The 15,961-nt window shown below is 39.6% G+C and overlaps 1 protein-coding gene across 4 annotated transcripts in view; it reads right to left on the bottom strand.

Annotated features, from left to right (window-relative positions):
- Window positions 1-15,961, bottom strand: part of LOC105201725 (zinc finger protein ush) — a 239,756-nt gene that overhangs the window by 4,168 nt on the left and 219,627 nt on the right. For 3 of the 4 annotated variants that reach the window (XM_011169882.3, XM_039456853.1, XM_039456851.1), the window contains exons 2-7: window positions 6,207-6,460; window positions 4,312-4,684; window positions 2,900-3,413; window positions 2,003-2,265; window positions 1,028-1,430; window positions 229-487 (exon numbers count right to left, since the gene is read on the bottom strand). In XM_011169882.3, the coding sequence (XP_011168184.2) occupies window positions 229-487; window positions 1,028-1,430; window positions 2,003-2,265; window positions 2,900-3,413; window positions 4,312-4,684; window positions 6,207-6,460 (2,066 nt within the window). Of the gene's footprint in view, window positions 1-228; window positions 488-1,027; window positions 1,431-2,002; window positions 2,266-2,899; window positions 3,414-4,311; window positions 4,685-6,206; window positions 6,461-7,012; window positions 9,008-15,961 lie in introns of those variants that run through there. The other variant, XM_039456852.1, reaches the window with a different exon arrangement.

The following is a 15,961-nucleotide window of genomic DNA, read 5'->3' as shown; positions in this document are numbered from 1 at the left end:
CCAATGTTTTTCCCTCCATGTATCTAATTAATTTAATATTTTCTCAAAATACTTCTTAAGGTCTTTTTTTAAGATCCTTCTTGAACAAAAGTTGGAAACTAGTAAGCTAAAGAATTGACAATCGAAATCATTAATGACAAAAGTTTTCAAAGATTCTTAATTCTTAAACATATCGTAAAATTCAGTTCCTTAAAATTCTTTTGCTTTACTGTTTACTTTAGACTCTACCTTGCACTTAGAACACCGCGCGTGATGCTCCTGGGGTTCGGGCCTTTTGGGACAGTAGAACGCTTGATGAGCAACCAAATTGTCTATGGAAGCGAACTTGATACCACACGCGGCACAGATGAGCTGGACCAGAGGTGGCGAGGGCGTGCCGGGAGGCGGCGGACTATTGTTCACCGTCGTCTCCCTCGCCTGGCAGTAATGCTTCTTATGAGCGACAAAGTTCTCGTGTCGGCAGAACACGATATTGCATTCCTTGCATCTGTGAGAACAAACAACTCCATAATTCCAAGAATAATCTCGCAGAATCTCGAAAATCGAGAAAAGTTCTTCAAAGTTAACAATTTAAGAATGGACAACAAGAATTTTATAGACCCAGAGAAAGATTCTTAAATTCTAATGTGAGGAATTTAAAAACTTACAGTTTCAAGGACAGTTTCAGACATTTATATGCATCGAGATTTGAAAAGAGATACAGAATTTCGAAAATTTAATCTAAGAAGCTGTGCTGAACATCAATCGATTAAAAATTTATCATATACAGGGTGGGCCATAAGTCAGTTGTCAAAAATGCATTTGGTGTAATAATACTTTGACAACTGACTTATGGCCCACACTGTATATACATGTAACCATGATTAATGTAATAAATGTAATCAGTTAATGAAACCAAATGTCAAATGATTTTGTATAATTAATTATAATTCTAATCGTTTATTATAATTCAGAACTAAGTTTTAGTTGTAATTATTAATTTATAAATTTTGCTCAACGCTGTTTGGAAGAAACACCGCTTGCTTACTTGGAGACGCCCTGCTTGACGAGCACCCCGGGAACAGGGGGCGGCGGCAGTTCAGCGAGTCTCAGGGCGAGCTCCGTGGGCGGGGGTGGCGCGACGACGGCAGTCTGAGTCGGACCGATGGACCTCGTTCTTGGACTGCCGCTGCCTCTAGATCTGGGACTGCCCGGAGGCGGAGGCAGAGATGACGGCGCCGGCGACATCCTGTTCTCCTTCTCGTCCTGATGCACTGGTGACCTGCGTATGCTGAGATCGAGGGGTGCCGAGGCGGACGGCGACGTGGACGCTGTCGCGACCACCGACGCCGGCGTCGAGGGCTTGTTCGCCGCCCTCAGAACGGCCGGTGGTTCCACCACGGCGTTCTGCGCCGAGGTAGCGAGGCCCCTCGTCATTGGCTGAAGGGATCCTGAAAACGTAAAATTGTGTTCCAGAGAATGTTCCATTCGTTAGCGTTTAATATCTATGGAGAGAATTTTCTCTAAAATGTACTTTCTAAAATTATGAGTCGTGGAATTTTTTACTGTAACTTTAATAAAACTTAATCAAATCATTTTACATTATAAAATGGCTTAATTAAACATAATAAGATATAGATTTAAGATTGTGACTTGTATATAACAAATTAAAAACTTAATTAATTAGCTTGGTGAAATTTAAGATATTACATTTAATCAAACTTTACTAGAATTACAGCAAAATTCTTCGAAATCTATGTACTGTTCCACACTACTATTATTTCGAGAAGAAAAATTCTAAAAGAAAATTCTCTCTGTGTGTAGACATAATTAATTTCGAAATTATATCTTCTATATCACATTTTTGTTGACAATTAGAAAGTATCTCATTTAAAAATATCTAAAAATTATCAAAATCTTAGAAATTATAATTGTCTGTGTACGCAGTTTTTTTCATGGAAATACGAAAAAAATTTATTTTTTCTAAAACATTTTACGAAAAGGTTGAAAAAAATACTGATACCATTTGGCAAAAGGAAGCACGCTGTGTCGGGGGCCGGAAGTGCTGGCGCGGCGAGAACGCTCGCACCGCGGAATAACGAATACGGCACGATGAGGATGGGGTTGGTGGGCAGCGCCAGGCATGGCTGCGGGGGTGGCGAATCACCAGGACTCGAACTGGTCGGCGGCGACGCCTTCACCGAAGACGCCGGCGTCGCTGTTGGTGTCGGCAACGTCGTATCCTTCACCACGTGCCTCGTGCTGCAATAATGCGTTTTGTGCGCCCTGTAACAGATTAAATTAAGCAAACCTCTATAATCTTTATATATACATAAATAACAAAGGAAGGTTTACTCATATTCTTAAAATTTGAAATGTAAAAAAGAATCTTATTTTATTTTAAAAATTATTCTTGCAGTTAAATTTATAAATGTAAATATAACGTTTGATAAATTTTTCTTTTAAACATATGCATACATGATTTTATTTTTGCATCTATGATTTCATATAAAATTCTTCACAGTCTCAATTTCAATTCTAAAAACTTTTTAAATATCAAAGACAAATTTCGGTGAGTGGTTTTAAATATTCAAGATATTAAACCCTAAAATTCAGTGTCTCTACAAATCAATATTTCTACAAATTCTCCCTTGAAAATATTTTTCTCCCCTATAACAATCACACACTGAAAAGAAGTTTGTCGAAGAACTAAAATGTTTAGTCCAATACGTGCCATTAAATATTGAGTTGGTTTAATTAATTCTTGATTCAAGATTTTAATGGTTCAATAAACGGCAACTCTTTTTGTGCAACTAGATAATTGTTAAATCAATTTGATATTTAGTTGATCGGACTAAATATTTCAGTTTTTCAAAAAATTTTTCTCAGTGCAACATTCTACTCTTCCGCGTCCACTCACCTGTACGTCTTCAAGGAGCTGAATCGAATGTCGCAGTTCCGGCAGTATCTCTCTGCCTCCTCGTTCAGAGAACCATTAGCCGCGGTGGTTTGACCAGCCCCGGCCGAGTTGCCCGTCGAGGAGTTCGGATTCGCCACCACCGCAACCGCCGCCGCTGCCACAGATGACGGTACCGTTGGCGGTGCCGGCGAGGCCGCGTGCATTCGCATGTGGCGATTCAGGGACACCTTCTTGTCGGCGCTGTAGGAGCAGTGCGGGCACGCATACGCCTTCCGTACCTCGAACTTGCCGCCGGACTTGCCACCCTCGTCGTCCTCGTCGTTCGCCGTATCCTCGTCTACGCGAGGTCGGTGGGCGCAGTAGAAGGTGCGATGGGCCTCGAGGGTGCTCGCCGAGCTGAATCGGATGCCGCACGGTGGGCAGAACAGGCCAGTCGGAGGAGGCCTGGCCGGCTCCACCGTGATCGTCTCCTTGCCGTCGGTTGGAAGGACAAACAAGCGACCTGATGCGATCGCTGAAAAAATTGGGGATGTTTAGTATTAATTTAAAATTTTAAAAAGTATAGTTCAGATATGGAAGAAATATTGAATTAAATACAATAATTTTGATCAAGTATACTGAATGATTTAAAAAATATTAAGAATATACAACAAAATAGGGATTATTTTCGTTGTAAAAATCATTATAAACTAATCAAATTATTTTCTTCATTACAGCTGTTTCAGGTTTCGCATTCGCAATCAAAATTTTTCATTGATTAGAATATCAAAGAAAGAATAATCCTAAGAAGCCTTTAGTTTTTAAATTTTGATAACTTTTAATTTGTATTGTACAGCCAAAACATTTTTCATTCTCTATGTGAATCGTAGGTCTCGTAAGAAACAGTCAAAATTTCAAGTAACTGTAGCATTACTCTGCATTTTGCTAAAAAAAAAAAAAATATCCAAATTTAAAAATGTTTAAAACATACAAAGTAGAGGTGTAACAAAATAAAAAAAAATTTTTCTGATTTTTCACAACTGATCAGGAGAAAAGTGCTACTGGCGTATATGATTCTATTCGCAGGAGGGTTAATTCAATCAGAACTGTTCTTAGAGATTTACAAGAGCTTCTGTGCTTACTTCTTTATTTTTTATTTCATAATTTTTGTTCCTTTTTTAATTTTTAAAGGCTCTGATCTCCAGATTCTGATGGAAGGTTCCTATCCACCAATACTTTTGCATTTTGTAAAGCTGTATAATTGATAAGAGTTTCAAAAAAGGGACATAAAACCATCTAAGGAAATTTCCAAAATCGACTTCTCGGGGTTCGTAGTGATCTATATTTTCTTATAATTATACAAATACCTTATTGTTTGTAGCTTTCCGAACGAAAGTGTCGTGCATGTCGCTTACCCTAGATTCTCTACTCACCGTTCTGCAGTCCAGCCGGAAGCGGCGGCGTCGGGTTCGGCGGCGACGTGTTCTCGGGCTTCACGGTAAGGGCGGCGACGGCGGCGGGCCGCAGGGCGGGATCCGTCGCCAGACTAGTATTGAGTCTCAGTCTTGGTGCTGCCTCGTCGTCGAGTCGTATCCTCTTGGTTTCCCCCGCGGCGATCGAGTCCTCTGAGTCCCTGCGGCAGGCAGAGTCCCGCCTCTTCACGGCACTGGACGACAACGAGGACGACGGCCTCGTCTGGCACTCGTCCTCCTTAGCCCCCTGCTGCTCCTCGTCGACGTCCTTGGGACTCGACTCTCGTGTCCGCACGGTCCTGGGCGGTCCATGGCGATCTCTTGCTGCTCTAGCCTACAAGGATTTGTTTTATATTTACTTTTTAGTAAAGGATTGAATTTCCAGGTCAAATCAAAAAAATTTTTTTAAAAATGCAACTTCGAGAAAGCATAATATGCAAGATGTAATTCCACAAATTTCATTAGAAATTTTAGAACAAATTTAAGAAGGTCAATAATTGCAAAACCTACGGGTTAACCCTTTGAGGACGAACCTTTCGACCATTTTATTAGCCGCTTCTTTTCACTTTGCAAACTGTTCGTTTGATTTTCAAGAAACTTGGCCTATTATGGTAATTTAATAATATTTTATTCGATTCTATAAAATTAAAGATGGTGAATCCAATATAGCAAATAGAATTTAAAAAAATAAAATAATCCCAGAAAACATCGAGGCCTTAGTTATATTGTAGATATATCATCATAAAGATATCTTATTAAAGATATCTTCAAGATATTTCTAGAAGCTGTCTAGAAAGATCTTGTTGAAGATATCTTTGTAGAATTTCTAAAAGATATCTACAGACATTTGAAAGATATAAGAGATATCAGTCACACATAAGTAGTCTTTTAGATTTTTAGAAGATGTCTTTTCAAGACATTTCCAGATGTTTATGAAAGATAAATCACAAAAGGTTGCATAAAATATTTTTAAAAACTTTAAAAAATATCTTTTCAAAAAAATATAAGACATGGAAAGATATCCTTTAGAAATGTAAAAATTATATCTTTTTGTTTATTTGAGTTCTGATTATCTTACATTCAGTTTTAACATTGCTAAGCAACAGTGAAGTTTTCAGTTTCGCATTATTTGAAACTCATACTCATACGTATTAGAAATCCGTTTTTTTAAAGAACAAAATATACTTTTTGTAAAAAAAAGAAAATGTTTTTAATACTTTAAGTAATATTAAAAATAATAATGCATAATAATAATAATAATTACATTCAGCAGAAAGTTTTGTAGCTGTAATTTTTTATAATAAAAATAAATATTAAAAAATAACTTTAATGCAATTAAATATTCTATATATTGTATTCTGCATATAAAAAAATATTTAATAAAAAATATATACTCCAATATAAAAATCTAAATAATAGATCAAAAGATTTAATTTTTGTTAATATCCTCGTATGTTTTAAATATTGTTATAAAATTTATGTTTTATAAAATAATTCTTTTTTACAATATTTACGAAAAATAATTATTATACATGTATATAAATAAAAATAACCATACAAATATTATTCTCCTACAACCTACCTAGAATCGTTTTCTTATAAAAATATGTTTTTTACATTTATTTTAAACATATTTAAAACATGTTTGTTTTAAACAGTATTCGAAACACGTTTTATAGCGTCATATTAAATCCACCAAATTAAGCTTTAAAATTCTGAGGCCAAACTTGAATTCAGCGATCCCAAAAATTCGTAGAAAATAAGCTCTTTTATGAATCATCCTCTTAGAAAGTTCCAATCCTCTCAAAGAGTTAATCGGGGTTAAGTTACTTGTAGTTAACTTATGGTCAACGCACCTCGATGTCCTCAGTGAGATTAACTAGGCGCTTCCTCGTGTCCTCCGAGAGCACGCTGAGGCGTAGCTTGATGTCTTCGCTTGCGGAGGAGCTGGTCGAGGACGACGTGGGGTTAAGTCTCGGAGGAGGTGGCAAACTCGAGTCCTCCTCAATCACCGGCGGTGCGACCGGACTTGATACCGCCGATCCGCCACCGTCCACGCCGCTGCTCACCGACGGGGTCTTCTCCGAGTCGCTCCACTCCTCATCCTCCCCTGGAATCAAAACAGAGACCCATCAGTCGACATTCTCAGTAAATCTTATAGCAAGAAATGGACGCTATACGAATTTTCACTTTTACAAGTAAATTATTTCATTACATTATTTCATTTTCAAACATTTTGAAAGTGATAGCAACAAATTATTCCAATTCTAAAGAATTTAAAGATTTTCTTTTATATTTTCCTTTTTGTGAGGGAACAGAGAAAAAGAATTTCTGAAAGAATATTAAAAATCTTAAACTAAGATTATATAATAAAATAACAATTCGTTTCGAATTGAATTTTAATCGTCTGAAGATTCGAAAGATCTAGGGAGCTGTAAACGTCGAAAAGACTTGCGACATTCGGTACAGAAGACAAGCCTAAACCAGAACAAATCACCGTCCGTGATGTACAAAGACCACCTTAAACTACATTGATCGTTCAAAAGCGGCTCCTACAAATTACGGATTTATCTCACTGTTACCCCATGCCCTTCATTCGCCTTCAGCAAATTCAGCGCTGTGGGCTTTACAAGCGATACAACACAAAGAAAAGTGACCGTACATTTCTTCAGAAATCGCCGGCGCCGGTCGGACGTAGTCCGCGAGACGACCATAACGACGCCGCTGGAGCGGAGGGAGGCTGGGCGAGGTGTCGAGATGAGAGAGACCGCTCTCTCCGGCTGTCCGGGTGCCTAATGAGCTCTCGGTACAGCGGACCTTTGTGTACCCTACGTTCCCTACTCTCTCGCCCGTCGGTTCGGTCTATCCCCCGTCCGGCACAACCACCAATTGCACCCTTGGCACGCCGCCTCTCATCCCCCACCTCGGGGGTCGCGCTCCGCTTACTCGCGCGCAGTCTGTGGAATAGTTGTCAGTGTCTAAGGGCTGCTGCCGCCGAGCGTGTGTGATGGATCATTGATAGCGGGTTTAATTCTGAGGATTGCGCTAGGGAGCTAGCAGGGATATCACTGACGATCGAAGGAGCTTATGAGAAAAGAAATTTCGGCCGCGGAACATGGGAATCAAATACTTTAAAATAGTATATGAATAACTTCCTTCCCTCGAAAGAATACACCCAACTTCAAAATGACGCTCAAATTGAGTGTTAACCCTCAAGTTGGAGGTTTATTTGGGAGTTAACTCAATTTGAGTGTCATTTCGGACCACCAACGCCTAGTTGGGTGTATTTTTTCATAAGGATCAACCTCGAGACACTGAGAAAAAAATAAATTCAAATTAACCATAACATGAACAAATGTCCAAAAGAAAATTGATACGTTGAGAAAATTCGAGAGTTCTCCTCCTTTGAACGTAATCTGATAAGTCATATTTTAATTCTTGAATAGTTATGATTGGAAATAATTGATCGTTTTCAGTAACGATGCGATATTTAATATAAGAGAAGTATGCATACACTTCGCGATTGTCGAGACATTCTTTTTTCAATCGATCGTCAAGGACCTCGAGAGACCGGGCGATCCACCAGGTGGTTCGTCGTCGCGAGAGATCGAGGCTTGAGAATTACCCGGATGCTTTAATTGCCTCCTCGGGCAAAAAGGAGGAAGAGGAGAAAGAGGAGGAGGAGGAGCAGGATCGAAGACGCGGGGAGAGTGACAGAGGGAGGACTCGGAGAAAGAGAGATGCCTGGAGAGATTGGGCAAAGGGTTGCAGAGCGCGCCTCGTGGGCTATCCCGCGCTCGCATCTACACTCGGGTCGTGTTCCTTCTTCTCTCTGCTTCTCTGTAAATAAGCGGTCATCGATGAATCGGCCGTAGCGTGGCGTGGCATGGCGTGGCGTGGCGTGGCAGGGCACGGCGTGGCAGCCTCCCTTTTTCTCTCCTACGGTCTATTTCCGTTCCCTCTCGGGAACGAGCGCGATCGCGGGCCTTAATTGCGCAGCCATGCATACGTTCGCCATAGCGACGACGACGACGACGACGTCTGCAAGTTCATACGCGACCCTCTCTTCTTCTTATTCTTCTTCCTCTTCCTCCTGGCTCTCCACCTCGTGATCTCAGATGTACGATTGGAGAGGAGAGGTGCAGAGAGAAGACCGCGAATAGATCTCTCTATCTTATGATTGAAGCGAGAGGTGTGTACGGGATAGAGGTTGTAGATAAGCCCTCTTATCTCGCACGGTTGGTTTCCTTTTCCTCCCCCGGGATTCTATTATCGAGCGGGAGATTTCGAGATGATCTCCGAGTGTGGATTGGACTCGCGATCGGCTGAGAGAGATCCGAGGATCCGGGCGCTCGATAATCTCGCCGCGTCCGAAAATTCAAGAGCACAATGGCCGTACCGTGAATTCAAAAGACTGTAAAACAGCCCGAATTTCAGAATCCGAAGAATCTTGCCCGTCCACCCGAGGGCGCGAGAGAATATTTCGCAACGCTAAAATTTCAAAGGGCCTAACAAACATTTCGAGATTCGAGATTTCAAGTTCCGAAAAAGAATCCTTGGCTATGAAAATACAAACTATAGAAGCGCAAGAGGTCTTACAATAAAACCTATTATTTTCGATTGAACTGCATCCAATTACTGATTCAATCAAGAGTAAAAGTGCAAATACTATAAATAATAAAATACATATTTACCAAATAGCACGCTGAAGTACATAAGAGATTTGATAATTTAATTAATTTATATATTTATATTAAATATCTAATTTTATGTCGATTTCTGTACGATGACTTTAATGTGCATCCGTACGCACTAGTGCATCCAATCAAGTTCGCTGTTAATCCTTACCGAGGCGATGGAACATATACGTCCCTTTTTCCTCTCAATCTTTTCAACGCATCTAGACATTTATCTACTGATATACATATTGATAATTTATACTCTGGACACCTAGATTGTAATTTTCTATCGTTATTTTAAACCAATGAAGCAATATGCTTTTAGTTTAAACAAATCAAAATAAAAAAATTCAATTTTTTTCGAATTGACTGTTATATATTGACCTATCTTTTTAATTTTTTAAATTTAATTTTAGATTTATAGTAAACGATCAAGAAATCTCTCTTTCAAAAATATAAGTTTACTGAAAATAGTTCTTCATATTAAAAAGATTGTTCGCTATACTGGATCTGACATTTTGAATTTTTAAAATTTAAATAAGCAACCCAAAAATTGTTAAAAAAAATATAAGTGTATCAAAAATAATTTCTAATATAAAAAAATTTATCCATCATATTGATCCGCAATTTAAAATTTTTTAAATTTAACTTTAGATTTATTAGTAACTCAAAAATATGTAAATGCAAATGTTCATAAAAATCTGTTCAGTAAAAAAAAATATGTCCCTCTAAGGGTTAACGTGAAGAAATTGAAAGAAAAATTGAAGATCCATTTCGAGGATTGAATTTTTGAGTTTAAAAATAAAATCTCTGAGCTCTCGAAAGTTATAAGGGAACGACCAAAAAGAACGCGAGGTGTGTAGGTGTGTGTGTGTATGTGTGTAAATCCTGAAAAAATGTCTTAAAAAAAAAAACTTAAATACAGCCCTGTTCTAATATCTTGACGATCAATTGAAAACTTAATCTTCAGGGCATTCTTAATTGCGTGTGCATGCACATTGCACATGCTGCCGATCGTGAAAGGGGGCTGCGCGCCTCGACTGCACCTACGACCACCACCTCTACGAGCGTCCAACCACCTTCGTCGCGCGACGCGCGGTTGGGGTGCAATATATCTCGAAGAAGTGGCGTGGCAGGGACCGGGGGGAGGCAACACGGCCGCCATTAACATATCCGCGGCCTGATAAGCCTTTCTCGGAACCGATACCGCCGCGCCCGTGTACACCTTCGGCCCCCGCTTTATGCAAGAAGCGAGCAATCGCGGCGACTCCGGCGTCGCGCTGAAGAACGGAGCCGGAAGCTCGTACTTTCGATCCCGCCACACCACCACGTCCTTCCGATATATATTTCGTCTCCCCGCTAATGAGCCTCAAATTCCGGCCGATTTACCGGTGTCCCGACGCGATTGATGCGTCACGCGACGATAAGTCGGTTTGGATATCTTATTGCTTCAAATCCTTCATTTGTACCTTCGTAATTTTAAACTGGAAGTTATCTAAAATCTTATAGTACCGAATCACATAATACGGAGTTGTGGCATCCTTGGAATCTTAAGAACTTTGAATGTTATAATTATTTGTCCAATTTATATTAAAAAAACGATCTCAAAAAGTTGAATTTGACAGGAAATTTAGCTAACAAGATGCTCAGAAATTTTTACTTTTCCAAAATTATTACATATTTACTTATCTCAGACAAACAAAGTTATTCAACAAAAAAGAAAGTTTGCCAAAATTGCAATATTTTTTACGAAGAATATTTTTTTAAGTTCTTTACATTATAATAAAGTACAATATTTTCTCTTTCGTGTTTTTTTTTTATGACTTCTTGCATGACTATAAATTTTTTCAAATAAAGAATCGTTTGATAAGCTCGTCGGATTTAGACAGAATTGGGCATTAATCAATTAATTTACTTATTAATTAAAATAATCAAATTAAACATTTGAAATCAGTAATCATTATTGATGTAATCAACTAATTAAATTGTCGAACGATTTTGGATTATCAATCGATTTTTTATTATTAAGCTTTCGCCGAATTAAAATAATCAATTAAAAATTAATAACATATAATCACGATTGATTTAATCGATTATTAAAATGAATCAGGCACCATTAATTTAAAAAAATAATCATTGATCATTAGTTTTTAATCATATTTTAAAAATTATATTTATAATTGTCACAAACTATTATCAGGTTAAAAAGTGCATTTATTTTATCGGAAAGACATTCAAATCAATATCACTTGATAACTTCCTTTTAAATTATTTTAATGAATGCAGTTATCAATTAATGCTAGAAATCAGTAAGTAAAGATTAATAATTAACGATTAATCAGCAGTAATAAAGCATTTTTTTAATCAATCGAATGTTTGACTCACAATTCCATACAATTTATTTTAATCAATTTATTTTATTAATTAAAAATTTAATTGATTAACGCCTAAGATTTATTTCGAGGCAACTAAAAAATTTTAATCGTTTATTGTAATCAAGAACTAAATTTTTACTCGTAATTAATCAATAAATTGATTAAATATTGCCCAACACTGCTCGACTGTAACAAGTATCAATGTCAGTACTATTTATATAGTTCTCAAATAATTCCATAAAAATTATATAAGTATATCGGTTGAATTTTCGGGTGAGGTGGTGCGATTTCGGCAATCTTCCTCTAATAAAATCATATTCGACTTGTTAATTTGTTAAAGAATGAGCGTGCGATTACAGATAGGAGCCTCGTACATCGCGTACATCTTCCTTGTCGAATCGCGAAGGGAAAGACGGCGAGATTAAATCGCATCCGCGGACAAAAGCCGTTAATTTAACGAAGCGAAGATCGATAAAACAATCAGAGACGCGTACGCCAGACATACTCTTGAGGAGTCGCGCGGGCGCACGTGATGCGCCGGTAAATCATCGCGCGCGTTCCGTGACCGAGGGCACGCGTGCCGCGAAAGCACCGCGCGATGCAAAAGCGTCCGCTCGTTAGAGTAATAAGTAGGTATGCGGGGCATTTATTATACCGCGCTCCAAACCTTTCCTTCCTTCCTTCCTCGCCGCCTCAGTCACGGTCGACGTCGACCTCGGCTCGAGCCCGTTCGAGCGTTAGTAAAACGGAAATTTTGAGAAACGCCGCTCTTCGATCGATCGCCAAATGCATCCGGACGCGATGGATTTCATCCCTTAATGAGATCTCTCGGTCTACGTAACGGTTCCGCGAAAGGAAGGGAACTCTCGCAGCCGTTTTCTTCGCCCCAAGTAACAAGCCCAGTAAACACCGAATGTAACATAGATGTAATGTTATATAACATACACGTGTGTTATATATATGTTATATAGCATTTTATTTATATTACATTCGATGTTTGCTGGAAGGATACGAGATTATTGCACCGTTCTCTGATTAACCGTTAGTAAATGACTGTTTAAGAAAAAAATATTGAAATAATATTTCAAAATAATAAATTGCAAATTAATTGACATTCTTTAGACCTAATTCTTATACAGATTTGATTGAAACGTTTGTTCATTGACTGGTGCAGCGATTCTACCCGGGGATATACACTGTCGTGGCAATCATCGTGATTCCTAAAAATTTCTTGGGAGGGGAGTCCACGACTTGCACGACACCCGGTGTACACCCACGTACATCGCCGACGACGCTAGTCCTCCGGGAGAAGGACTCGCAGGCGGCGTAGGACGGTAGCAGCTTCATCGGCGCTATGCAAATAGGATCCTGATCGTGACGCGGGTAGGCAAACACGCGACGTACAGGTAACAGGCAGCGGGACGGGGCCCGGCTGAGTGAGTCTTCTGTCCCCCTTCGCCCTTTCCTCGTCTCCTCCTCTTCCTCTTCCATCTTCTGCCCCCGGCGAACCCCCCACCGATTCGCATTACGGATCGTGCGCCTTTTCACGACCCACGAGGTCGATCGCTCGCCATTCGTATAACGCCGTTCCGCGTCCATTCGCTTTGTCCCTCTTCCTTCTCCGCCCGCCTCCACCCTTCCGCACCCCGCCGCTCGCACCCCTTACACGCTGCATCGTGGAGATATGCTAATGCACCCGGTCCCCGATCGTGACACCGCGGCCGCTAAGTGAGAGCTCAACTCGCGAACCTTCGGGAAGGTGGCGAACGAGAAGGAGGTAGCCCCCCCCCCCGTACCCTCGTGTCGGACTTCCGGACGAGGGGCATCGAGGGGGAGGCCTCTACTCGAGCCCGATCGAACGATCGACGTGTCCGTCCTTCGTGGAATATCGGATCGAACGCGCGGTGCAGTCGCGGACTTTAATTACGAATGGAATGGCAATCGATCGTGTATCGTTGCGAGGTATTTTTAACGGAACGGCGTAAATGAGAAATGGCGAGGACTTGAGAAACAGAACAGAGCTATCGGTTATCTCGAAGAGCCGCACCGCTCCTTCCCGCGGCTCCAAGTACACGCATAAGGGATTGGATCGAGCGATACGCTCTGAAAAAATCGCAATGATTCCGATAGACAAGACTAGTAACACATATTTTTCTATTCAGTGTTTCTCAGGAATTCATTGTTACTTCACTCTAAATTTTATCATGCAGTTCGGATAATTCTGTGATTTGCATATTTTTCATACATACGCTTTGAAAAATTGGAGCGATTTGATCTTTGGAGCATGATTTGAGGAGAGGAGAATGTGATATTTATACAATAACTTTGTTAATAATCAATTTTTAATTGAAAACTTCATTCAATAATGTATCGCTCAATCGATTCTGGACTCAAAGTAACGCAATATTTTTATTACTTAGGATGTTTATAAAAATGTGACGACGTTGCAAAGAAAGTAGAAAAAAAATTGAGGTGGTAAAGTGGCCTCTTCCATAAAAATTATAGATTTAAAAAATTGTTATTTTATTCAAAAGGCTGCATTAACAAAATCCCACGTTATTGTAATTTGGCACAACTCGAAGTGCATATAACCAAATAAAATGTTGAATAATAAAAAAAAACATTCAAGCGTACATCATATAATACATTCGTGTGATGATACACTCGAGTTTAAAAAGAATGAAGATGTGTAATTAAAATTATACATTGGAAAAGTTTCGAAATGCTTAAAAATAAAAATATCTCGTAACAAACTATTGGCATATTAGCGTTATTGCATAATGATAGGAAATTAAACGAATGATTTCATAAGTAATCACTAGAATTCATACATTTAATAACGAAGATATGACGAGTGGCCATTGTACCTACAGGGGTCCATAATACCACCTTCGCCTCTACAATATTTCGACTCTAACCCGAAAAATTTTAGTATTAACCTTTGACTAGAATTCTGATCCACGCTTCAAGAATGGCAGAATTGCAACGTTTCACAATTCGATCGAAATTCGACCCATTCCGCTTTTCGCGTAAAAATTGCAACGTCAGAAATCTCGTCGGGCACGAATCAAACTTCTAATATTTCACACAATTCTCCGGAATGATTTGAAAAATATCTTCCGAAAAGAAGAAGAAGAAGAAGAGAGAGAGAGAGAGAGAGAGAGAGAGGGGCGGACGTTATAAACTCTCGAGTATAATCAACTGAGGTCTCCGAGTCGCAGTCTCTCGCGAGTCAGATACGTAACAGCTTTATTGTGTCGATCGATACTTCGGATCGGTTGCTCGAGGTACCCGAGAGGTGTATTCGTCCACCGACTCTTCGGTCGCCAGTCGTCTCTTCTGGGAAGCTCGGATCACGTCGTGGAGCGCATTATTCATGCGGGACGAGCCTGTTTCGTTGCCACCTCCGCCTTCGTATGCTTGGCGTTTACGCCTCCTCCTCTACCTCCTCCATCTACTCGACCGTAGGGACAGCGATCATAGTAATTATCCTAAAGGACGACGATAAGTCCGATATCCCGCGCTGATAACGTCGCCGTTTCGACTTTCCACATTTACCACTTAATCATGATCGCCCTGCTGTAATCCGTGAAGTACGTCGTGTCGGGCTATTGTTATTAACCTTTAATAAATAAAGGTATTTCTCTCGATCCCAGGCATACGATTAGAATATCGAGATAGTTGCTGTTACGAAGAATGCTGATATAATAGCTTTAAGAAGACTAATAACAGCTTTTAAGAAAGTTTAGATATATTGCAATTGTGTGATTAATCAAACTAAAATTATTCGGTTATACCAAAAAAATTTATTCAGATTCCAACGTCTTGAATTTCAGGAAGAGTGGAACGTTTTTTATTTATTTTAATACGAAAAATATCAATTCGAAATATTTTAATACATGAAGAGTATCTCCTTTCCTATCTTATTTATTTTTAAGAAAAAGACTTCACGACAATGTGATTTACGACAATGTGATTTACGTAAATCACATTATGCAATGTATATTTAAATCTTTATCTCCCCCGGCCAATTCCACCTTAAAACAAACAATTATCCCCCAGTCATCAATTTTGAAGACCTCCGTACAATTTCGAGGGGTCGTCGATATGCTAATCGTACGACTATATCAGGACAACGCGGACATTGTCTTTATCCGAAATTACCGGCACTACAACGTATCCAGTCGCTTGATCGAACACTCTTCCCCTCCCTCTCGCCGCCCTCTCTATCTCTCTAATTTGTTTGCCCATCATGAACACCATCCATCGAGCGATCTTTCCTTCTTCCCCTTCACGCTGCTCTCTCGTTGAGTATTTTTTTTTTTATTTTCTGTTCCCTTACACGACCGGTCTTATAATATCGAGACTGGTCGGGCTAATCTCCTGGCACTCGATCGCAGAGCGGCGATTAGACTCGCCTAGGATTAGAGTGAATCTCTCTCCTCCTACCGATTCTAGAGCGCCTTCCATCTCTCGAAATGCTCCAGGAATGCGATTTTACTCAGAGCCGAGTCGTCTATCGATACACTCGGTATAAATTCCCTTCCGTTGTCTCAC

The sequence above is a fragment of the Solenopsis invicta genome, chromosome 13 (genome assembly GCF_016802725.1).
Source record: "Solenopsis invicta isolate M01_SB chromosome 13, UNIL_Sinv_3.0, whole genome shotgun sequence".
Lineage (NCBI taxonomy): Eukaryota > Metazoa > Arthropoda > Insecta > Hymenoptera > Formicidae > Solenopsis > Solenopsis invicta.
Note: the sequence above shows the minus strand (reverse complement) of the source record. Positions and strands in the feature narration are given on the sequence as shown.